Source organism: Pristis pectinata, chromosome 1, assembly GCF_009764475.1.
Source record: "Pristis pectinata isolate sPriPec2 chromosome 1, sPriPec2.1.pri, whole genome shotgun sequence".
Taxonomy (NCBI): Eukaryota; Metazoa; Chordata; class Chondrichthyes; order Rhinopristiformes; family Pristidae; genus Pristis; species Pristis pectinata.
This window is the reverse complement of record NC_067405.1, coordinates 61,674,760-61,699,748: the sequence shown is the minus strand read 5'-3', so window position 1 is coordinate 61,699,748 and position 24,989 is coordinate 61,674,760. Positions and strand designations below refer to the sequence as shown.

Sequence of the window (24,989 nt, the reverse complement as noted above, 5' to 3'; positions counted from 1 at the left end):
CCACTTCTTAGCCCAGCTCTGCATCCTATCAATGTCCCTCTGCAATATTTGACAATCCTCTACACTATCCACAACACCACCAACCTTTGTATTGTCTGCAAACTTGCCAACCCACCCTTCTACCCCCTCATCCAAGTCATTAATAAAAATTACGAAAAGCAGAGGTCCCAGAACTGATCCTTATGGGACACTGCTAGTCACAGCCCTCCAGTCTGAATGCACCCCCTCCACCAGAACCCTCTGCTTTCTACAGGCAAGCCAATCCTGAATCCACATGGCCAGCTTCCCTGGATCCCATGCCCTCTGACCTGAAGAAGCCTACCATGTGGAACCTTGTCAAATGCCTTACTAAAATCCATGTAGACCACATCTACTGCACTACCCTCATCAATCTGTCTGGTCATCTCTTCAAAGAACACTATCAGGCTTGTGAGACATGATCTGCCCTTCACAAAGCCATGCTGGCTGTCCCTGATTAGACCCTGATTCTCTAAATGCCCATAGATCCTATCTCTAAGAATCCCCCATCAGCTTGCCCACCACAGTCGTAAGGCTCATTGGTCTATAATTCCCTGGACTATCCTTACTACCTTTTTTGAATAAGGGGACAACATTTGCTACCCTCCAATCCTCTGATACCATTCCCGTGGACAACGAGGACTCAAAGATTCTAGCTAAAGGCTCAGCAATCTCCTCCCTCACCTCACGGAGCAGCCTGGGGAACATTCCGTCAGGCCCCGGGGACTTATCTGTCCTAATATTTTCTAATAGCTCCAACACATCCTCTCTCTTGATATCAACATGCTATAGAACATTACCCTTACCAACACTGTCCTCAGCGTCATCAAGGCTCCTCTCCTTGGTGAATACTGAAGAGAAGTATTTATGGAGGACCTCACCCAGTTCCACAGCTTCCAGGCACATCATCTCACCTTTATCCCTAATCAGTCCTACCTTTACTCCCGTCACCCTTCTGCTCTTCACGTAAGTGAAAAATGCCTTGGGGTTTTCCTTAACCCTACTTGCCAAGGCCTTTTCGTGTCCCCTTTTTGCTCTCCTCAGCCCCTTCTTAAGTTCCTTCCTTGCTACCGTACAATCCTCAGGGGACCTATCTGATCCTTACTGCCTGAACCTTATGTCTGCTGCCTTCTTCCTCCTAACTAGATGTTCCACCTCTCTTGTCACCCATGGTTCCTTCACCCTGCCATTCTTTCTCTGCCTCACCGGGACAGATTTATCCCTAACATCCTGCAAGAGATCCCTGAACAACGACCACATCTCCATAGTACATTTCCCTTCAAAAATGTCATCCCAATACACACTCACAGGTTCCAGCCTTATAGCCTCATAATTTGTCCTTCCCCAATTAAATATTTTCCTATCCTTGTCCATGACAATGCTAAAGGTTAGGGAGCGGTGGTCACTGTCCCCCAAATGCTCACCCACTGAGACATCTATCACCTGACCTGGTTCATTACCTAATATTAGATCTTGGCATTTCCTCTAGTCGGCCTGTCAACATACTGTGACAGGAATCCGTCCTGGACACACTTAACAAACTCTGCCCCATCTAAACCTTTGGTACTAAGCAGGTGCCAATCAATATTTGGGAAGTTGCAGTCTCCCATGATAACAACCTTGTTATTTTTGCACCTTTCCAAACTCTGCCTCCCGATCAGTATCCTTGCTGCTACCAGGGGGCCTATAGAATACCCCCAGTAGAGTAACTTCTTTCTTGTTCCTAACTTCCACCCATACTGAGAAGTTAGATCCCTCTAACAGACAGCCAAAGAGTGGAACATGAAGGTCTGAACATCTTGGACCTCATGGAGGCATTAATTCCATGTCACTTAGTGCAAGGCTGGGGACAATATCCGACCCTGTTATACCTGCAATCACAGAAAATCTGGAAAAAGTTGATAGATTATGAGCCACTATGTAACCTTCCTAAAATGTCCACAACCTAACCTTCTCCAAAATGTCTACAAAATAACCTGCTAAAATTCAGGTTGTGAATTAAGTAATACTTCTAAGCTATATTTTAACCTGCCAATCATTTAGGCAATAAAGTAATAACTACCCTTAAGCAGTTGATAGATGATTTTAACTGAAGCAGATTACCAAATCAAATTTAGTCATCGAAGACCCTTAAAGACAATTGCTTTACCTTTTGTTCACAATTGAGTGTATAGTTGATCTTCGCTGTAGAGGTGATTGTGCTTTTGGGGGCTTATCTTGTGTCTCTGTTTAGAACTTTGGTAGCCACCATCTTAGTTTTTTTTGTATGTTAAGTTATAACATATTGGCGACAAGGAAAATTGTTCCCGAAGTGGAAAAAAAAGGTAGAGGAGGAAACTCTAACAACTGTTTGATTTAAAAATATAATAGAGGAAAATGTCAGGAGGCTTGGTTATGGCATTCTCAAACCCAGACTTGGGAGGAACACTGTTACATTTCTTTGCTGCAAACAAAATTGACAATGATAATAAACAAAGGTTTCTTCCTTTTAGTGTGATGGAGGTTCTAACATCACACTAGTTGAAAAATCCGCTGAGTGGGAGAAATATGGTAGTAAAGTATATATGGAACTGGTGGATTTGTTGAAGAATCGTTGTAATCCAAAGCCAAAGAAGATGATGCAAAGTCTTGCTTTGATTCATAAAGAAACATAATGAAGCAGTGGCTCAGATTGCAGCTAAATTGAGGAATTTATCACAAGATTGTAATTGTGGAGCACATTATCTCAGATGCTAAGGGACAGGTTGGTGTACAAAATCAGTAAATACTACATTCATATGCAATTGTTTTCTGAATCTGAAAACTGCAGTGGAACCAGAATTGGTAATAAGAAACATACAGGAATGGCAAGTAAGACAGCTTCTTGTTAAGACAGCGTGCACACATGACAAGCAACAAAATGTACTGTTCCAAAACAAACTGAACATTTTTCAAAGGGTAAACAAAGGCTGTTACTGCTGTGGAGGGAAACATATGCAATCTGAATGCTGGTTCTGGCAAGAAGTGTGCCACAAATGTGGTTTAAAAGATCACATCACAAGAGACTGTAGAAATAAGTATAAAGTTGACCATACAAAATGAAAGTGAGAAATTTTGCGGAAGGTGCTCCAAATTTCTCAAGTTTCCACCATTCTCACCACATAAAGGAAGCAAATGACTGTAATAGAGATAGTATTCACATTGAAAAAGGGGATGTCTCAATAAAGTAAAAGCACTGATTGTTGTCATGAAAATGAATGGCAGAGAAATGAAATTTGAGCCTGATACTGAGTGCAACATTACACCAATGAATCAGAATTAATATGTTTGGTAGCCAGAAAACAATATACCTTAACTTAAGCAGGTACTGTTAACTCTGAAAACCTAAACATTTGATAGCATTGAAGAAGCTGAAATTGCTGATGTGACATTGATGTACCAAAACCAGATTAAAATATTGGTGCCAGTAGTTGTTGTTGCAGGTTCTGATCCAAACTTGCTGGGAAAACATTGGCTGAAAGAAATTCCCCTGGTTGGAGGAAGATGCATCGGGTTAAAATGGATGAGGCTGGAACATTGTAGGAGGTGCTAAGGATACATGAATAAGTTTTCAAAGGGCATGTTGAGGCACCCATGCCAAATGATCTTGATGCTCCATTGTGGCTCTTCAAGCCAAGGTCAGTGTCTGATGCAATGAAAACAAAACTGGAGACAGAGATTGACTAGCTTCTCTGAGAAAAAAAATAAGTACTCTGAATGGGCAGTATTAAAGTTGATGGATCCATCAAGATCTGTGGATAAGGTTACTGTTAATTGAATCTCATCCATTCCTAGAAGACATATTTGCAGTTTTATCAGGATGGTGGCAGTGGACAAAGTTGGATAATGGTCATGCATAACAACAGATGTAAGAGGAGCCGTCTAAGAAGTTAATACAAACACAGACCTTTTTACACATAACGAACTACTCCAGTTTTTCCTGAGGCTTCTAATTTTCAGAAAACCATGGAGGGGTCTCTGTATTCTGAGATGATATCCTGGTTACTGGAGCGTTGAGAGAAAAGCATCAGTGGAATCAGGAGGAAGTGTTGAAGTGCTGGAAAAAGCATGCTCTACCTTTAAAGAGAAGTAAGAATCCTATTTTGAGGAATGAAGCACAATATTTGCAATACAATATGAATTCTAAAGGAGCACACCTAACTGAAGGCAGATCTGGGAATGGTTGAATTGTTGAAATAATTTGTTGCCAGATATAGCAAAACTCTGCTCCATTGTGCCAATTGCTTTGAAAGGATGTGGATTGGACTGAAGCTCAGGAAAAGGCCTTTCTGCATTCCAGAGAATTGCTACAGTCTCTAATGTTGCGCATTACTCAAAGTTTAATCTTACCATACATTGTTGATGTCGTATTGTCCCATCGAAGGGATGATGGTTTTGAAAAGCCGATAGGGTATATGTGCTGAACACTGACAGCAGCATAGAAAGGTTTAGCCATCATGTTTAGTGTGCAGAGATTCCTTAAGTGCAATGATGGACCTCACTTCACCATTTGCACAGAGCACAAACCTCTGATTTCCCTGTACCATAAGATGAAGTGAGTGCCTCAGATGGTTTCCTCATAGGTCAAAGATGAGCTTTGACTCTGAGTGCATATAAATATACCATTAGGTGACTGCTGATAAAGAGTTCAGGGCCAGGTGCTGATGATGGATCATCTGGACACTATGCCTGTGAGTATACTACAGTCAGATGGTAGACAGCAAAAGATCCTATGCTATCTAGGTGGAGGTCAGATGCCCTTCCAGGAAAAGGAGATCTCTGGCATATTTGAAAGATTTTGTTTAATAGTGTTGAATTAGCTTGGAGGGAATTGGGGGGAGGGTGGGGTGGGTGAGGAAATGTAGTAATATATATAATTTAGTAATGTATAATTGAATGTATTTACATTAAGACCTCATTATTCACAAGGGGTAGTGCCACGGACCTCCCATGGATAACAAAAAAAACATGAATTTATCTCTAAGGCTGCCAGCACTGATGCTATTGTCTGCAATGGGCATTGGTCAATCTCACCGGTGGATATAACAACTACTTAAATTCCTCCTCCCCAGTGTTCCTGTCCCCAAGCCTGGTTCCAGCCACATGCCTGGCCCATGCTCTGGATCCTGGCTCCAGCCACAAAGCTTGCCCATGTTTCTGACCCCTGCTGTTCCCAACTTTGGCTCTGGCCATTGATATTTCACCATTTGCCAGCACAAGAAATTAAATGGCAGACAAGATTCACCAGGCACCACAGCGGAGTGTTCTGGAGGAACATATCATATTTACCTTCATTCCTGGACGTACGTGGCCTATCCCATCCACGAATAGTAAGTTGGCAGATAACGAGGACTTATTGTCGCTGATTGTTGTTCTTCCTCAAGCCAGAAGGGGTCATGGTTCTTTTGGTAGCTTTTCTTGTGTCACTTTTGATATTTGGTAGAAGTCGTTTGGTTTAACTCTATTAGGTCTGCAGATACGTGTGACTACAGGCTCGAAGGAAATAAACTTCCCAATGGACAATGTCATGCATGGACCATAAATTAACTGAGAGTGAATTACCAGCCTTAAATAGTTGCAGCAAGATTAATTCACATTCACCATGCAAACCCATCAATTTCATGTCAACTTTTATCAACAGAGAATCTCAACATGAGGTTGCGACATTTTCATTTGCTGAGAGGTTGATTCTGCACCCTGTCATATGTGATAAATTGGAATTCAAGGTGGCTTTTTTTTACTGACACAATAAAATGGATGTAAAAAAACAAATATAAGTAAATGTGTGAATTAGCTATTTCCTTTCCAGTAGTTTCTGGGCCACAATTATGAAGACACTTTATAAGTGAGGGCTTTCTTCAACGAAGTAAGTTCAGGACATGAAGTATTCAAGGTCATGATACATATTATTATGTATCATTAGAGATTTTAATTTACGGTCATTACAACTAAAAGGCGAGGAAATAAAAATTTTAGCACTGGGTGGATGGTCTCTTCCACAGCACTTAAAGTGGATTCTAGCTTTTTGAATACGAAGGCTTAAATATCCTGTGTGACACGGAGGACCGACGTTAATTATCTCTGGGCAGCGGAAGAGACATTTGAACGACCCTCTGTGGATCGCTATGTGATTCGTGATATTTGCATTTCCTGCAGAGATACCACCAGAGCCGGGATATCGGCGCAGCAGGACCATGGCCAGCGCTTTGGGGACCCTCTTTCTCAAAATGAGCTGGTTTTGCAGCCCGGTGGCCGATTCCACTCATTTCTCTTGGAGGCATTCGCCCCGCAGCTGAGCTGGCATTGCACCGACCAGAAGACGGGCGCTGACAGCCGTGGGCTGAGGCTCCTCCGCCGGGCAGGAGCCCGGGAGCGCGCGCGGGGCAAGAAGCGGCACGACCCGCGAGACAGCCGCCTGCGCCCTCCAGCGACGCCGGCGGGCGACTCGATGTGGTGAGTCCTGATTGGGCCGCTCGGTGCGGCGCCCCGCCGATTGGACGAGGCGACCCACGTGGTGGTGGCGGCGGACCACCCGTCGGCCCCGTCCACCCAGTGTCGCGACTGCGAGTTAACGTTGAAGCGGTCGGCGGTGGCAGCAGCGGCAGGAGCGAGTAGTCCTTGTATTGTCACTGGGCTCGGAGCAGGTGAGGACGTCTGCACTGGATTGTGAACGGGAGCTCGGGTGGGTGGGACCAGCCGGGGTTGAATGGACGCCCTTGTGCAGCCGGAGCTGGTGACAACACCCCCCCCCCCCCCGCCCACCCCCAAACCACCGACCACCACTCGGCTCGTTGCGAATTCCACTTCCGCTCTTCTCTTCACTTTGGCCCGTGTGTGATCGTTGCTTTCCCCGCCCCTGCATTCACTCTTTTCACCTACACCTTTGCTTCCCCGCTGCACCCTGTGTAAGAAAAGGACAGGTTCGGGGTCTCCGGTGCTCCAGAAACGAGCAAAAGGGCTCTTTGATTGTGTGCCTTGGCTCCTCCATTTCTGACCTCTCGGATTTTTTTTTATTGTTGTGGCATTCGTGCCGTAACAGTTTTAACTGTTTAAATTCGGGAATTGCTTCTACACCTTCCTCAAAAACCAAACTCTCACTCATCTGGTATGAAACATTATTTTGTGATTAGTTGTCAGCTATTTTGTTTCCCAGCAGCAACAAATATCTTGCACTGATTTTGCCACGTTTACCAGCCCATGTTCATGGAAAAGGGAAACCTCTATTTGCTTGGTGCCTTTCATGTCTCTTTCAGGACATACCAAAGAACTTGCGAGCCTTTTGAAATGCTGACAGAAATTGGTACAAGAAGATCCCACAAACACCAGTGTGTTGATGAACTGTTTGACTGGGAGATAACTCCCCTACTTTAATTTGAAGAAGCACCATGGGATCTTTTGCATCAATCTGAGAATGAATGGAGACTCCATTAACTGGGTTATTTCTACTGGGATTAATGTAATTAGACATTTGTCTGATGTACTCTTAGTTTGCATTATTTAGTTCTTTCTTGGTTTTTTTTCTTGGTATACTTTTTGATTTTAATTGTTTCACTGTCAGTTGGCACCAATGGAAATTTTTTTTGCAGTGGTTGTGAAGGTGTATTTTAGCCCTTAGCCCCATAAGAATTCTCATTATCAACTGATGATTTGGACAACCCCTCTTTCTTTTCATACGATTACGTCATTGACAGATCAATTTTTGCTAATTGATGGAAAAGGGATTGCAGTGATGTAATGAAAGCAAAAGATATTTAAGGTAGATTTGCATTATAATCATTAAAGTGGTTGCATGAATCCCCTGCACAAACATGTTCTAAAGTTGTAAAACCAGTTTGTGAAATTCAGGTTGAGTTATTTACTGACCCTGACCTGTGATTTGACAAATCTCTCGGGTCATAAAGCTACTCTCCTAAGTTCTTTGGTGTTGTGATGAAGTTGAGCTGTTGAAATTTGAGTATCTGATTCGTTTAAGAATTATATTTTACAGTATTTTAACAAGTCTAGAACAGTATTATAAGTTGTCAACAAGAAAATCTAACTTGGTGAATTCATTTCTCATTAATGGCTATTTATATTTCTCTCCAGAAACCTCACAAAACAATGTCAGCTATAAAGATCCAAGTTGGTTCTGTGGTGGAAATGAAAGGAGATGAGATGACCAGAGTTATTTGGGAACTGATTAAAGAGAAACTTCTCTTTCCTTATTTGGAGATTGATCTACACAGGTTGTAATTTAAAGAATATTAAAAATGTGTTACTTTTATTAATCCTGCTTTGAATGGCTCAACCAAAGGGAAGTCAATTTTATTTAATATAATTGTGAATATTTGTATTTTGGAACTTTTAATATGAAGTTTTCCACTATTTTCAGGCTATGACTTTTTTTTCTTGGTTGTCTCAAAATAAAGGATTCTAATTGCTGAATGCTTCACTGACTTGATGGGACTTCAGACTTACCATATACAGTGATTCAGCAATTTCCTTTGAACTGAGTTACTGAAATACTTACCTACAGTTCAATTTCCTATTGTACACTTCTGAAATTATTTCAAATTTAAGTAAAAGGAGTTATGTTTACCATTTGAATACATATTAACCTGTCTTTAATGGTATCTAAAATTTTGCAGATACACACAAAGTACAAATTTGATGTAATTAAAAGATTTTCCTTAATTTTTGTCTTAAGTGCTTTTCCTATGAGTGAATACAGCCAGATATAACTCTTGAGATACCAGGAATTGTGTTGCGTTAGAGACCAGTAACAAATGTTTCTATACAAGCCAAACCTGATAGTATTTTCAGGAGCTATTACTTTTGTGACTGTACAGTTGAGCCTCATTTCAATTCTCCACTGAAGTCTGCATACAGCACACTTACAAACAAGGTGCAGGAGAGCAGTCCAAAACGGGTTATGGCTGCTGTTACCTATTTTCTAATTTGGCTGCATTGTATACTAAAAGTAATGCCTGTACCTTGCACTATCCTTATTGTCATTGACTAACTATGTGCAAAGAAAAATGTGGATGTGGGTATGTGCCGTGCAGTACAATATCAATTGAATCAGTTGGTGTGTGAAATTATTAACTGGCGAGTAGAAAAAAAAGTTTTCCCCTTGAGCAAGTGGCTTGCCTTGGAAAAGTTTAACAAATATATAAAATTTTTGAAATTTATGGCACACAAGTGTATGGTAATTTACTGCATTAGCTGCCAGAGTTCTGAACCATTGATCCAGAGACACAAGTTCAAATCCCACCAAGTCAGGTGGGGAATTTCAATCCAATTAATCAAATTGGGAATTCTTGTCAAAAAAAATTGCTGGATAAAGGTTCACCAACTGCTCACGTTCACTCATTGACCAGATGACCTTGTTTGCAGCCAAGGTCACCCTGGGTTTTCCCCTATCAGAGACATCCCCGCTCCCCCACCCTCCCTGCAAGCATCTTTTGTCTCCTTCCCTTTTCTGACAAAGGGTCTTTGACCGGAACTGTCAGCTCTTTTCTCTTCCCACAGATGTGGCCTGACCTGAGTATATCCAGCATTTTCAGTTTTTATTCTAGATTTCCAGCATCTACAATTTTCTTTTCTATTTTCATTCCTTGTTCTTCTATGTTTTCTGATCCATCTGCCTTGTGGAATTTTGTTAACCTGCTTGCTGAAGTTCACGTGCACTATATCAAATATCCTATCCTCATCAACCAACCTTTTCTCCTCCTGAAAAATATTTAGTTGTTAGGCAGATGCAATGTTCAAGGATAGTCACTGTGAATTTATTAAATGAATTGGTCATGCCCCTCTGAGTTTTGCAGGTCCCTTTTTCCAATAATTTGACCTCCATAGATGTGGAGCAGACAGGGCTGTAATTACTATCTATTTCCTTTCTAAACAATGGTACCACATTAGCCAACTTCCTCTGGAAACAAGAGGCAGAGTGTGCCTTCTTTTCTCCCTTGTTAATTGTTCTGTATTCTAATAAAACACCACTTCAAAATACAGGAAATTAAGTTGAAATAATAGAAAATGTTGGGCTCAGTTTCACAAATTTGTGACTTTGTATCTTGTAAATGATATCCAAAATATCAAAAATGTAATTAGTACATGTAATTGAATTTGGATTTAACCTATTTTTTTGGACTGGGTGGAATGTAGCCAATGAAAATAAGTGGAGGATGGATTCTTTAATACTGTCAGGTGACTTGTTCTCAACATAATTAATTCAGAATCCCTTTGAATTGTACATTCATGTGTTGTCTTGGCCCTGCTAAGATAACAAATGTAAATTTGAGTTATTTGTTGAAGTTTTTTTGGATGGAAAATACAACCCAAATGAGTGCTTTGGGATAGATATTTGTTAGTTGTTACTTCACAAAATGACTTTATTATTAAGTGTCTATTTAATGGATAAGAACACTAATTTCAAAAATTCAGTTGCTGTAGTCAGAAAGTGGAGATGGCTGAAATTTGAAGCTGAAGAGATTTGTATATGAATTGTGGTTGCATCTCAGGAATTGGTTTATATCTACATTTTGAATATGGAGGAGGAGAAATATTTCTGTTGGAGTGTATTGTTATTTCTTTTTCAAAGTTATGCATAAAAAATTGACCACTATAAAGTCTTAACTGCTTTTTTTAATCTTGCTCTTCCAACTTGTGCAAAAAGGAAATAACAGTATTTTGAGCAGTAGAAAATTGAACCTTTATGTAGCTTTTGATCCAGTTATGGAACATTAATTTTCAACAACTCCCCCTCCCCCCCTTAAAAAACAATTAAAATGAAAAATAATGTACCTTTCTTAGCATTCTTTGTTCAGAACATAATCAATAGGAGTATGCCATTTGGTTCTTGTGATTGTTAGTCCATTCCGGAGGATAATGGGTAATCAACTTTGGTTCTACCTTCCTGCACCATTTCCATTTCTCTTAACTCCCATAACATTCAGGAATATATTGATCTCTTTCTTGAACGTAAAAACTGAATTACTATGTATTCTCTTATTGTTTTTACCTGTACTACCTCAATGCACTCTGTACTAACTCAATGTATCTGCACTGTGTAATGAATTGATCTGTACGAACAGTATGCAAGACAAGTTTTTCACTGTACTTCGGTACAAGTGACAATAATATACCAATACCAAATGTTCAGCTCTCCAGGTTAGAGAACTTACTACTTTGAGTGAAGAAATTTCTCAGCTTTGTCCTCAAAGGCTAACCCTTTTCCAGAAACTGCGAGCTTTGTTTCCCTAGCTTTGAAAATTTAGTAATGATCTCCCAATCCTTTGAAGCCCCTTCAAAAATTGAATGTGATCTTTTCTTTCAGCATTTTTTATGTCAGACAAGCAATTTTAATTTCTCACAAAGGATGAGAGCAAAAAAAATCCTGAAACCAAAAACTATTTGTGCAAATTGATTATAATATTGCTTTTGCTTAGTATGTATTTTAGTTATGTTGTTGTAAAAGAAACCCTGATATCAAATGTTGTAGTGTGCACATGTGCAGTTAGATACGGAAATCCAGACATTTGTATTGGATATACCTTGCTTCTTCATAGTGTGTGCTGTTGCCTTCATCATTGGCTTCCACGTTGAACTCAGTGTATTGCCGTAAATTTGTTTTGCTTGACCACTTGTTCCACACTAGACATGGTGTGTTCAGAAATATACATGGGCTACATTGATTTTTATCAAGGCTTTTGTCAAGGTCCCACATGGTAGACTGGTCTGCAAGGTGAGATCATGTGGGATCCAGGGTGAGCTAGCCAATTAGATGCAGAGCTGGCTTGGTGGAAGGAGTCAAAAAGTGTAGCGGAGGGTTGTTTTTCAGATTGGAGGCCTATGACCAGTGGTGGGCCACAGGGATCGGTGCTGGGTCCCCTACTGTTTGTTATTAATAATTGGATGACAATGTAAGTGGCATGAGTAGTAAGTTTGCGGATGATGCCAAAATTGGTGTGGTGGACAGTAAAGAAGGTTGTGTAAGGTTACAACAGTATCAACTGAGAAGGTGGGCAAAGGAATGGCAGATGGAATTTAACTCATAAGTGTGAAGCGATGCATTTTGGGGAGTTAAACCTGGGCAGGATATGCAGAGTGAATGACAGGGCCCTGGACACTGTTGTAGAACAGAGACCCAGCGGTACAAGTACATTGTTCCTTGAAAGTAGTGATACAGGTAGGTGAGGTGGTGAAGAAGGCGTACGTGAGTACAAGAAATGGGATGATATGTTACATCTGGTTGGTGAGACCACACCTGGAATATTGTGTGCCGTTCTGGTGTCCATATCGTAAGAAGGATGTGAATGAGCTAGAGAGGGTACAGAAAAGTTTCACAGGATGTTGCCGGTATTAGAGGGCTTGTGAGTTATACGAATAGACTAGCTAGGCTGGGACTGTTTTCCCTGGAGTGAAGGAAACTGATGGGTGACATTATAGAGGTTTTTAAAATCATGAGGGGTATAGATAAAGTGGATGATTACGGCCTTTCCCCTAGGGTAGGGGAATCTAAAGCTAGAGGCCATAGGTCTAAGATGAGAGGGAAAGATTTAAAGGGGACGTGAAGGAAAGTTTTTCCACACACAGGGTGGTGGGTATATGGAATGAGCTGCCAGACAAAGTGGTGGAGGCAGGTACAATTACAACATTTAAAAGACATTTGGACAAGTACGTGGACAGAAAATGTTTAGAGGGATATGGGCTCGAAGCAAGCAAATAAGTCTGGCTCAGGAAGGCACCTTGGTTGGCATGGACGAGTTGGGCCAAAGGGCCTGTTTCCATGCTGTATAACTTTGTGACTGTATATACATATGGCATAATAGATGATGATTTATGCTAAATACCCTCTCTGGCCCCAAAAGATAATTTTGCTAGCGTGAAGTCTTGTTCCTTTAGGAAAAAAAAGTTTTAATTTTTCTTTGTTTTTTATTTTGGCCCTCTAATCCCATCTATTATTCTGTTTTTGACTTCTAATTTATATTTCTTGGTCAGAGCTCTGCACACCTATGAGGATTCTTCACTGTGGTTGAAGATCCTCTGTTTCCTGCTTTGTTCACATATGTTATGGATTTGCTGTAGAGGATGTCACATTGAATTGGGTATAGTTCTATGAAAAGCCTGCACTGAGATGCCCACAAAATGTCTGTTGGCAGCTGTCAATGAGTGAAGTTCCTTTGCTGCAGATTGGAAAGCCCAGGGTAGTGCTTATATTAAATTGATAACAATTCTGAAACCGGGGACTGGGAGAACTACTTTGAGTGGACAGCAAACTTTGGAGCAAGATTCTTTATAATTCTGAGCAGGAAATGAGAGATTCTCCTTTTCAGATTTCACTTATTTTAAAAAAAAAATTAAACTTTGGGTTCTGATTTTTTTTAAATTACATTAATCCCAAAGAAAGGTCCATGCTGAATGGAATAAAAAAAAGCATCAGTGGTGGTGGCTTTAAAATTACCAGATTGTCATAAGAACCATCAATTTCAATTGTATCCTTCCAGCAGAAGAAACCTGACATCCTCGTTCAGTTTAGTCCATGAATGATGCACAAGAATTTTAACTGCTCTGAAATGGCCCAGGAGGCCTCTTTGTATAAAGGATATTAGAAGGCACAAAAATTGCTGGCCTCGGTAGTAACACTCGCATCCTGTCAATGACTTTTTAAAAAAGTTCCAGCATTTAGTGTTTAATTGTCTCATACATTGTTTATTGAAGCATTAATACATTAATATCTTTAATCGTGTGCATTCACTTAGAGGAAAAATATAGAAATGTTACTTAGAGAATGTCAGTTTTAAGTTTTAGATTGATCCAGATTAAGATGGAACCTTGTTTTTTTTTCCATTTAAGTTATGACCTGGGAATTGAGCACCGTGATGCTACCAATGATCAGGTGACTATTGATGCTGCTGAAGCTATTAAAAAATATAATGTAGGAGTTAAGTGTGCCACCATCACACCTGATGAGAGCAGAGTAAAGGAATTTAAACTAAAGAATATGTGGAAATCACCCAATGGGACCATCCGCAACATCCTTGGTGGCACCGTGTTTCGAGAGGCAATCATTTGTAAGAACATTCCTAGACTTGTGCCTGGCTGGATCAAGCCAATCATCATTGGACGTCATGCGTACGGTGACCAAGTAAGCCAAAATCGCTTTTATTTTAAATCAGTATTGTTAGTCAGTGTGAATTTGCTTTCTAAATAACTGCATTTATTTTGTGAATCCCTAAAAGTAAAATATAAAAGGTTTTAGATTCACGTTACAGATTTCAAAGGCTTTGTTACCCTCGGCCAAGTATATTTGAATTATATAGTTATAATTATAAAACTGTACAGCACAGAAACAGACCCTTTGGCCCACCATGTCCATGCTGCCTGTTGTACCTATCTACACTAATCCTAATTACCTGCATTAGGTCTGTAGCCTTCTATGCCTTCAAGTACTTGTCTAGATGCTGCTTAAATGTGAGAGTACCTGCCTCCTCCACGTCTTCAGGCAGTGCAATCCAGACTCCAACTACCATCTGAGTGGAAAAAATTCCTCCTCGGGTCCCCTCTAAACCACCCACCTCTCATCTTAAACCTATGCCCTCTTGTCTTAGACACCTCCACCATAGGAAAAAGATATAGCATTTTCAACTGACAGAATGAATTGCTGCATTTGTTCAAATTTCTAACAGTCCAATATGAAGCCATTTATCTAAAGCAGACACAAACTATTTGTCCCTTCAATTTCCCTTATCTGGCCTGTCTTTATTTGACCTACATTGATTATGTGGAGGAGGGTGTGTGTACATGACCACAAAAATCTGCCATTTGGAACTTCCTTTGTATACGTTGAACTTTTCTGAATCATTATGACTTGCATAAAAGTTGGTGCTTTCTGGAGAAAACCAATTTAAAAGAAACTTGTGTTGTCAGAATTTGACTTCACTAACTGTGATCAGCTGTTATTAACTGTGATCCTTTTTTTGTACATAATATTGATTCACTTTAACGTGTTGTAGTACAATCACCAAGAGGCATAGATCTGTCCAGAAGCAGCTAGTTGCTTCCTGCCAACCCTTTGTATCCTATTACATGATCTCTATTTGCCGAGTGTTTTTCAAGAACCTACACACTGTGTAAATGGATGCCCAATTGTACTTTCTTTGCTTGTCTTGGATACCTTCAAATTGGCAATTGGGCCAGTCTGAAACATGGCCTTCAGAGTCAAACATCAGAAGCTTTCCCAGGTACTAAAAAGTAGCCAATGTGGGGAAACTGAATTATTGTTTTTTCCATGCATAGTTTTTAGAAAAGGCTATTGTATACTGAGCAAACCTTTCTCCTTCCAATTCTCAATTTATCTAGTCTTGTGACTTCATCTGATAAGTGGATGGCAGAGCCAGAAGAGCTGCAGCCTCAGAGCTCCAAGTGACTCCAATACCGCCCTCCGGTGCTGTCTGTGTCGGATTTGCACATTCCCCCAACGTGATGCGAGTTTCCTTTTGATGCTCCGGTTTCCTCCTACATCCCAATGTTGTGTGGGCTGTTATGTTAATTGGCCACTGCAGATTGCCCCTGGTGTGTAGATGAGTGTTAGAATCTGGAGGGAGTTGATGGGAATGTGGAGAGAATTTTTTTTTAAAATGGGCTTGGTGTGGATGGGTGCTGGATGGTTGGCACAATCTCAGTGGGCCAAAGTGCCTCCTTATTGTGCTGCATAACTGTTTGGTGTCTGGATATTCTACTGTAAAAGTGAGAAAAATACAATGTTCTGGATGAAGTTAAATAACTACTGTACATAGCATCTTTGAGAAATTGTCTATCAAGGGTAATTAACACCTTTTAGATGTACAGCACAGAAATAGGCCCTTTGGACCACCATGTCCATATCACCCATTATACCTATCTATACTAAACCTTGCATTAGGTCTTAAACGTGTATCTCCTAAACATTATTCACCCTTTTTGTTTGAACCTTTTAATGTGTGGAATAGCTGTTTGTTCTTTAGTGTTGTTTGATGTAATGGGAATTGCAGAGTTAATAATGTTTTAACAATTCATTCAAGGTGAAAGGGCAAAATCACCTGGTGATGTGTTTCCCTACCATTTGTTCCTTTTGGCACAAGCACAGAGTGGCACAGTTGCATTTAAACCTGAGTAGATACGGAAAATATTGCTGAGAATTGCAGAATGACTCATCAATGTTGCAACAGTAAAGTCAATATCACATGATTCTAATGCTCCTATCTGTATGGAACCAAAAGTGAACTGTTTGGAAAGTTGTTCTTCACATTGTGCAATCAAACTGAAGGTTAACCAGTTCAGTGATCAATGTCACAATTTTGTATAAATTTGCATCAATCATTTTTAATGCATTTAATTTTGGTAGATTTTGTAAATTATTTTAAAATACTGATCAGCATTTAGTTTAATATTCATTTCCTATGTATAGTTGAGTAAGAAATAAAATCATCTTTAAAATGCTACTTTCCCATTCTAATTGTTTTCTTCACTGTTCTATCACTTTATTTTATTTTTTTGTAAAATTTCTCTTACCAACCCCCCCTCCCCCCCACCAAGTTTTCCATATTTTTATTATTCACTTTGTTTTCTGTTTACCAAGCATAAGACATAGGGGCAGAATTAGGCCAGTCAGCCCATAGAGTCTGCTCCACCATTAGATCATAGCTGATTTAATTTTCTCCCTCAACCTCATTCTCCTGCCTTTTCCCTGTAATCCTTGATGCCTTTACTAATCAAGAAACTATCAACCTCCTCTTTAAATATACCCAATGACTTGGCCTCCACAGCCATCTGTGGCATTGAATTCCGCAGACTCACCACCCTCTGGTTAAAGAAATTCCTCCTCATCTCTTTTCTAAAGGGACGTCCTTCTGTTCTGAGGCTGTGCCCTCTGGTCCTAGACTCGCACTACTGAAAACATTCTCTCCACTTCCAGTCTATCCAGGCCTTTCAATATTCGGTAGGTTTCAATGAGATTCCCCCGCCCCCCCATCCTTCTGAACTCCAGCGAGTACAGGCCAGAGCCATCAAACACTCCTCACACGTTAACCCTTCCATACCCAGGATCATTTTTGTAAACTTCCTCTGAACCCTCTCCAACGCCAGTACATCCTTCCTTCGATATGGGGCCCAAAATTGCTCTCAGTACTCCAAATGTGGTGCGAACAATGCCTTAAAAAGCCTCAGCATTCCATCCTTGCATTTATATTCTAGTCCTCTCAAAATGAATGTTAACATTGCATTTGCCTTCCTTACGACTGATTCAACCTGCAAGTTAACCTTTAGTGAATCCTGCACCTGGACTCACAAGTCCCTTTGCAACTCTGATTTTCTGAATTTGCTTCCTGTTTAGAAAATAGTCTCCGCCTTTATTCCCTCTACCAAAGTGCATGACAATACACTTCCCTACACTGTATTCCATCTGCCACTTCTTTGCCCATTCTCCCAACCTGTCCAAGTCCTTCTGCTGTCTCCTTGCTTTCTCAACACTACCTGCCCCTCTCCCTATCTTTGTATCATCCGCAAACATGGCCATAAAGCCATCAAGTCCATCATCCAGATATTAACATAAAACATGAAAAGTAGCGGACCCAACACCAACTCCTGCAGAACACCACTAGTCACCAGCAGCCAACCAGAAGAGGCCCCCTTTGTTCCCACTCTTTGCCTTCTGCCAATCGTTTATCCATGCTAGTACCTTTCCTGTAATACCATGGGCTCCTACCTTGTTTAGCAACCTCATGTCTGGCACCTTGTCAAAAGCCTTCTGAAAATCCAGGTAAACAACATCCACTGACTCTCGTCTATCCTTCCTGTTACTTCCTCAAAGAATTACAATAGACTTGTCCGGCAAGGTTTCCCCTTAAGGAAACCCTGCTGACTTTGGCCTATTTTATCTTGTACTTCCGAGTACCCTGAAACCTCATCCTTAATAATGGTCTCTTACACCTTATCAAAAGCATGTAATTTGGTGTTTTGGAGATCAATTTTTACTTTGTCAGTTTTTGCCTTATTGCCCTGTATTGAAGAGCTTTTGGAAGGCAAGTTGTTATTCATAATCTACAGTTGGAAATGATTGCTAAGGAGGGTGATTCTCGTAGAAAGATTCATGTAAATAGTGATTCATAAAAACATCTAAAATTCTGATAATCTGCTATTTGATCATTTGGAAATGTTGATGGTTCAACATCTGGCACACCAGGTAATATATGTTGCTTTCAGTGTCTATTCAACAGGGTCCCATTCCCGTGCTCCCTGTCCACCCGATGGGATTCCTGTTCCTGTGCTCCCACCCACTCTCTGTAGACCCTCTTTCTTTGTTCTCCTTCCACACGCTGGGACACCATGCTCCCCTCTACTTGCTGGGGTCATGATTCCCACGCTCTCTTTTAACTCACCAGTGCATCAATTTACGAGCTCCCTTTAAACTTGTCTCTTCCGTGGCCATGCTCCTTTGAACCTTACCTGGTTCTGTTTCCCGCACTCCCTTTTAACTTGGCTATCTGAAATGTTACTGTATAACAACTTAAAAGTAAAAGTGTAACTAAAGTGGAAAATGCTGGGGAAAACTCAGCAGGTCAGGGAGCATCTATAGAAAGAGAAACAGTCAGCACTTCGGGTCTGTGAACCTTCATTGGAGTTGAGTGTGTTTGGAGTATTATTAAACTCCTTTCAATCCACTAGTCCAGCACCAATGAAGTTCCAAGCTTGCCAATTAATGAAGTTTTACTGTATTTCCACAGTATAGAGCTACAGACTTCGTTGTGCCTGGTCCTGGTACAGTTGAAATCAAGTACATACCTGATCACGGTGAACCTGTTACCTATACTGTTCACAACTTCAAAGGTAAGGTTTGCATGATATAAAGATGCATGCTTTAAAGTCTGTACACTTCGATTTACTTATCTGTATGAACCCTTCATCATCTCCCGTGCCTCCACCCCTCATGTAAAGACAGATAATATGGTTCTGCATATTAATTGCTAGTATAGAGCCAATAACTTCCGTTTCAAAGTATAGGAGAGGTTAAATTTGCACTCCTGTTTTAAGGTAGGTTAGAATGTAAACAGGCAAAAAAAAAAGTTCCATACAAACTGAGACATGCTTGTGAATATAAACCAGGTTTATTGTTATAGGAAGGTAGTACCTAGGAACTTACTTCAATTCCTCCCAAAAGCACTCAAGTTTAAAAAGCATTTGGAGGATATTAACACAAACGCAGTTCTACTTTTTGTATATTTAGTGAGGCTTTGTTTAAAATAAAATCATTGTTTTCTATTACAGATGGTGGAGGAGTTGCTCTGGGGATGTACAACACTGACTGCTCTATTAGGGACTTTGCTCATAGCTCCTTTCAACAAGCTCTTGCTAAAGGTTGGCCATTATACATGAGCACAAAGAATACCATACTGAAGCGATATGATGGACGATTCAAGGATATATTCCAGGAAATCTATGAAAAGTAACTTTCTCTTTATATAAACACTTCAAAAAGGTTTTCCCACCCCTCCCTCTTCTCCTTCAAACATTCACTGCTTCACTTTACCGCCAGAAATAATACTGTTTGAAGGGGAATAATGGTGGCAGAAGTCAGCAGTTGAGTACTCAAAAGAGAAGGGCAGTATAAATTTAAGTATTTGGAAAGCTTGACTTCCAAGAATGGTTGAGGTAAGAAAGCTAACGGCACATCTGCATTTAAGACCATGAAAATATTTTCTCTAACTGAGAATCACTTTCTGTTACAGACAATACAAAACACAGTTTGAGGCCAAAGGAATCTGGTATGAGCACAGACTAATTGATGACATGGTAGCTCAAGCACTAAAATCTGAGGGTGGTTTCATTTGGGCCTGTAAGAATTATGACGGTGATGTGCAATCTGACTCTATTGCACAAGGTAATCTTGCCAATAGCAGTTACTTATCTGCCTGTGTAATAAATAGTTATACTATTTATACTCCTAGATTTATTGTTTGGTTTGATCAGACACTTCTACATCAATTTGTTAAATTTCTGAGTTTAACAATATATTCCAAATACTAAACTTCTTGCTTTGAAGAGCCCCACTGATTGATTTAAGTATTCTGAAAATATTGTGTCTGGTTCTGTCAAATAGAATGAGCAGAAACTAAGAAAAATTAGCTGTACCTCAATCTATAATTTTATAATTAACTATTCTAATGAAGCATGGACATTATTTTATTCTTAAACAAAAAATTCTACTTGTGTGCAGGATATGGCTCATTGGGAATGATGACAAGTGTATTAATTTGTCCTGATGGCAAGACAGTAGAAGCTGAGGCTGCCCATGGCACTGTAACACGTCATTACCGTATGCACCAACAGGGCAAAGAAACCTCAACTAATCCAATTGGTAAAATGATTTTTGCTTTTTGTTCCTTAAGGATGTCTTTCTATTTATCTGATTATACAGTTATACAAAGTCTGGCATGAAAGCCACAAGATGTGCATTGTCTTGAAAATTACATTAGTCCTTTACAGAAACTTCTAATACCCATTCTGCATGCATTTCAACTTTGATGAAATACTTCCTTTGAGATGGAAGAGATCATAGAGTACTACAGTGCAGAAATAAGATCAATGTAGTTACTGCAACAATTTCAAATTATTTCTATTCTGTGGAAGACCATTTATGCAGATTTTGGTAATTTTGCTATTTAGGGCTGAATTTTCATTGAGGTTATTTATCTTATCCATTGTTGCTTGTTTTAAAGCTGAGGAGCATGGTAAACGGAGATTTTTTCCGATGAACACCTATTGATTTTGGGGTACCCAAGTTGGCAAAGCTTTCAGAAGTTCAGAAACCATTATTTTTGGAGTCTCTAGATCCGTATCAAATAGGTTGGATAATAACTTGGTTATGTAACAGGAACTGGAGTCCTGTGCAAACTAATCCATATTGGGTTGGTTGGTAGACCCTCTTTGAAGGCATAGTTTGTTCAGGAGACTATTATAAAAATGTAGCAACCTCTCGAAGCTTCATTTTTTGGTTCTGGCCTCCAAATTACCAAATGGCTTGAATTCAGTTTCATAATTTTTCATGGTAAAAATTGAATTCAGGACCACTAGGTTGCTTGGTCTTTTGGCATGATGTTGGCATGATGTTGTTATGATGGAAAAAATACTCTCATTATAGTTTAGAATCAGGTATTTAGAAGAAGCGTTCATGTCGGAACTGGCTAGTTCTGATGCAAGGTCATCCATCTGTAATGATCCCTTCTCTCCCAAGATACCACCTGATCTGTTGAGTATTTCCAGCATTTTCTTTTATTTTGGATTTCAAGCGACGGCTGTGTTCTGCATCTCACAGTTCAAGTACTTCTTTAATTTTTTGTCTGCCTGCCCACATCTATTTCCCTCTTAGACAGCACAAAAAGTAATTGTCACCTAGACTTCGTGGGTGCCCAATCACAGACATCGTCCTTGTCTGCAACTTTAAAAATACAGGTTTTCACATCTGATTTTTTTTTTATTGCAGATTTCTAGTATCTGCAGTTTTGTTTTACTGTTTAGAAAATGGCATAAGATTGAGATCTATATTTGAATTAATACCCAATTGGGTACACTTTAAATTATTAATTTACAATTTTAATGATATCAGAGACTCAGTTGTATAGGATCATGGATGTTACCAGAACTGAAGGTCACATGTACGTGCACCTTTGTTGGAGGTGTCCTCTCCCTACTAAAGGTTCTTTTCAAATAATTATTTTTCCTTTTTAGATACCGCATAGGTTGAATGAAGAGTTAAGGGAGAAACCAAAGCTGTACTACCCCATTCTCGTAATCTCCTGATCTGCCATTAGTTTTGTGGTAGTTTTAAATTGATGACTTTGCAATTAATTTTCCAAGAATTTCCTTAATTAAAAACAGAGAATGCTGGAAACATGGATCAGGTCAGGAAATGTCTGTGGAAAGTGAAACAACAGTTAACATTTTGGGTTGATGACCCTTTATCAATCTTATTTTTTTTCTGTTCAAGATTTCTATACTATACTACTTATTTGGCCATGCTACTTTTCTGATCTCTGACCAACTTTGCTTCACTCTAATTTAGTTATGCTCTACCTTCTTTACTAGTATCTTAAATTCCTCCCTCCCCAAGGTGAGTTTCCAATCTTGTTCACAACCAAGACTATTTACTTGGACCAGAGTCATCTAATTCACTCTTACTGCCACTGGACTCCTTACCCTGATGCTCTCTAAACTTTCTCTTTGGCTTTCTCACCCTTCCAATGAATTCAAACTCGTCTATTGTGCAGTTCAGTAAGCACTATTTGCTCGCTTGTCCATGTTCAGTTACTCAAGTTGTATCTATAGATTTAACTTTAAACCTCTTCAGTTCCCTCCAAGGTCTGTCTTGGTTTTTGGAGCTTCTTACAAACTTATCCCATGCCCTCTTTAGCATATCCACTGGGTTTCTGTCAATTTTCCTTTGCTTCAACAACTAGCAGAGTGTAATCTTTCTCCCCTTAAAGTCATCAACTTATTTATATCCCATTCATTAAAAACAAACTGAATTTTCAACCCAGCTGTGTCCTTCCCCCTAGCATGGTATTCATTACGGTTTTCCTTCAAGTTGTGAAATACCAAGTATTTGTGATTTTAATGGTAGATACTATTGAATCATAAGTTAACTTTTCTTGCCCTTTATCATAATCTTACATTTAAAATTTTTTTTCACCCATTCTGTTTTAGCCTCAATCTTTGCTTGGACTCGAGGATTATCCCATAGAGCAAAGCTGGATGACAACTCTGCACTGCAGAACTTCTGTAACATGCTAGAGGATGTATGCGTAGAAACCATCGAGTCTGGTTTCATGACTAAAGATTTAGCTGCATGTATCAAAGGTCTGCCAAAGTAAGTATAAACATTCCTTGGGGCTCTTCACTTAAATTAAGGAATCCTGAATATTTTTTGGAAATCTGTTATTTACTTTTCTTTGGCATGATAGGTCTATTCTGGATTGTAAATTTAACACTTTTTTGCTTGCTAGTCATGATACTTGCATGGTTAACATTAAGTACTTTGTGCTAAATCATGTAACAGCAGATTTATTATGGTGAGATAATAGCATCAAATATGTATCTTTTAGTAATTAAAATTAATATGAAAGCCTATGATTAGATGACAGCACTAATCAATCAGCAAGGGTACTTAAATATCAACTTCTTGCTATCACAGGTCAAAACCAAGAGGTGCACATCAGATCCATTCAATTCTGATATTATAAAGATCATTAGATATCAATTATTTAAAGTAGTAAGTGTTGCTTGATCAGTGATCTGTTGATGGTCTTCAGCCAGAATTGTGGATAACTGTGCTAATATTATGGAAATTCATGAGTTGATATTTGTTCAGTGCACTAGTTGGGCCAAAAGAAGTGGGGTCTGAACTGTGGCATTTGATGTCTTGTCACTTAAGTGTTGCATTAGGCTCAAATGGTACATGTTTGTTGTCATCAGATTTTCAGTGGTTTATTAGCTGAATCAGTAATTTTTCCCTCTTATAAAATCTTAATAAATGTAGTCTGTAAATATATATAAATACAGTATTGATCTTTTTGACCCTGGCCACAGCTGTCTGTAACTAGATAAATAAAAGCAGCTGGCTTAAGTGCAAGGATTAGTGATCTAGGAGATGACCTAAAAATAAAAGTAATTTGTGTAATTAAAAAAAGCTGGAAGAGTATGCAAGAGGAAACATTAGATGATCTTGTATAAATTGTAAAACAACATTATCAAGTGTGAATTCACAAAATATCTAACTTCTAAACATGATAGACTCATTTTAAATGCCTACCTTATGCTTTTACTAGTTTGGTTATAATTCATTTTGTTTTTATTTTGAAGTGTGCAACGCTCTGACTATCTGAACACTTTTGAATTCATGGACAAACTTGCAGAAAATCTCAAACTGAAGCAAGTGTCTTCCCACAAGCTTTAAAATTTGCTGAATATGCACTGTAAAAGGTGCACTTAATCATGGTTGCTTCAGTATACTGAATGGTCAAAAGTCTTGTCCCAAGTCAGATCTGTCTTGAAGCTGAATGTTAAAACAGCATTTAGGAATTGCTATATTTAGCAGATAATAACACTTGGAAAACATTGCATGTGAGTATTGAGCTATTAGAAAAGTTGCTGGATTTGATAATGACTTGTTTTCACTGAGATTAAGCATAAATATTATGTACTGTTTACAGCAGACTTTCACTACAGTTTATATACAAACAGAGGGCACAAGTTAACTATAGTTCATAACATCTAGAGAATTAACTACCTGAAAAACAGCTGTAATCTTCAGTTGATGTTCACTTTACCAACTTTTTTTTTGTAAAAGGGAATGAAATTTTTGACTCACTTTAGAATATTGGCCTTGGAAATTTGAATGACTATTAAATCATGTGGACTGTCTGGTCACTAAAGAACTTGTTAATTGTATGCAACTCAAAGTGAGGGTGGGGAGAAGAAATTAGGAGCTTGGATTCCTGGGGATTTGCTGGACATCTCACGACACTTTAAATCCAAGGATTTCAATCCTGACTATAGAGTGCTCCCTTCGCTATCACTAAAGATGGCTTAATTTTCTGTCTGGAAACTAAACTGGTCATGATCTTAAGAAATTTTCAGGCTAATGTTTCAAAGTGGGAGTATTTAAAGTCTGTTAAGTTTTGATCACAATTTTAATTACATAGTCTCAAAACAATTGAATTAATCTATAGAACTACTAAAGAATACAATTATTAATGTATAATTGCACACTGAAGCATTTACTATTCAAATAAAAGTTTTGAATTTTCTTTGAGTATGATGTGTCACAACTTCTACTTACATATCCCATTATCAAAAATATGGACTTTCACACAAGGTAAATCTCTTATCAGTTTGGGGTTTTCAATGAAGGGGCTTGAATACTTCAACTTATTCAGTAA

General features: G+C 39.2%; 1 protein-coding gene across 4 annotated transcripts in view; it reads left to right on the top strand.

Moving 5' to 3' along the window:
- The window catches only part of idh1 (isocitrate dehydrogenase (NADP(+)) 1), a 32,905-nt gene extending 8,048 nt beyond the window's left edge, over positions 1-24,857 (top strand). For 2 of the 4 annotated variants that reach the window (XM_052024902.1, XM_052024894.1), the window contains exons 2-10: positions 6,193-6,489; positions 8,122-8,261; positions 13,873-14,164; positions 18,780-18,882; positions 19,321-19,498; positions 19,782-19,933; positions 20,270-20,410; positions 22,756-22,918; positions 23,911-24,857. In XM_052024902.1, the coding sequence (XP_051880862.1) occupies positions 8,137-8,261; positions 13,873-14,164; positions 18,780-18,882; positions 19,321-19,498; positions 19,782-19,933; positions 20,270-20,410; positions 22,756-22,918; positions 23,911-24,004 (1,248 nt within the window). In that variant the 5' untranslated portion in view covers positions 6,193-6,489; positions 8,122-8,136 and the 3' untranslated portion in view covers positions 24,005-24,857. Of the gene's footprint in view, positions 1-6,192; positions 6,490-6,523; positions 6,681-7,328; positions 7,493-8,121; positions 8,262-13,872; positions 14,165-18,779; positions 18,883-19,320; positions 19,499-19,781; positions 19,934-20,269; positions 20,411-22,755; positions 22,919-23,910 lie in introns of those variants that run through there. The other 2 variants (XM_052024886.1, XM_052024878.1) reach the window with 2 other exon arrangements.
- The last annotated feature ends 132 nt before the right edge of the window (positions 24,858-24,989 follow it).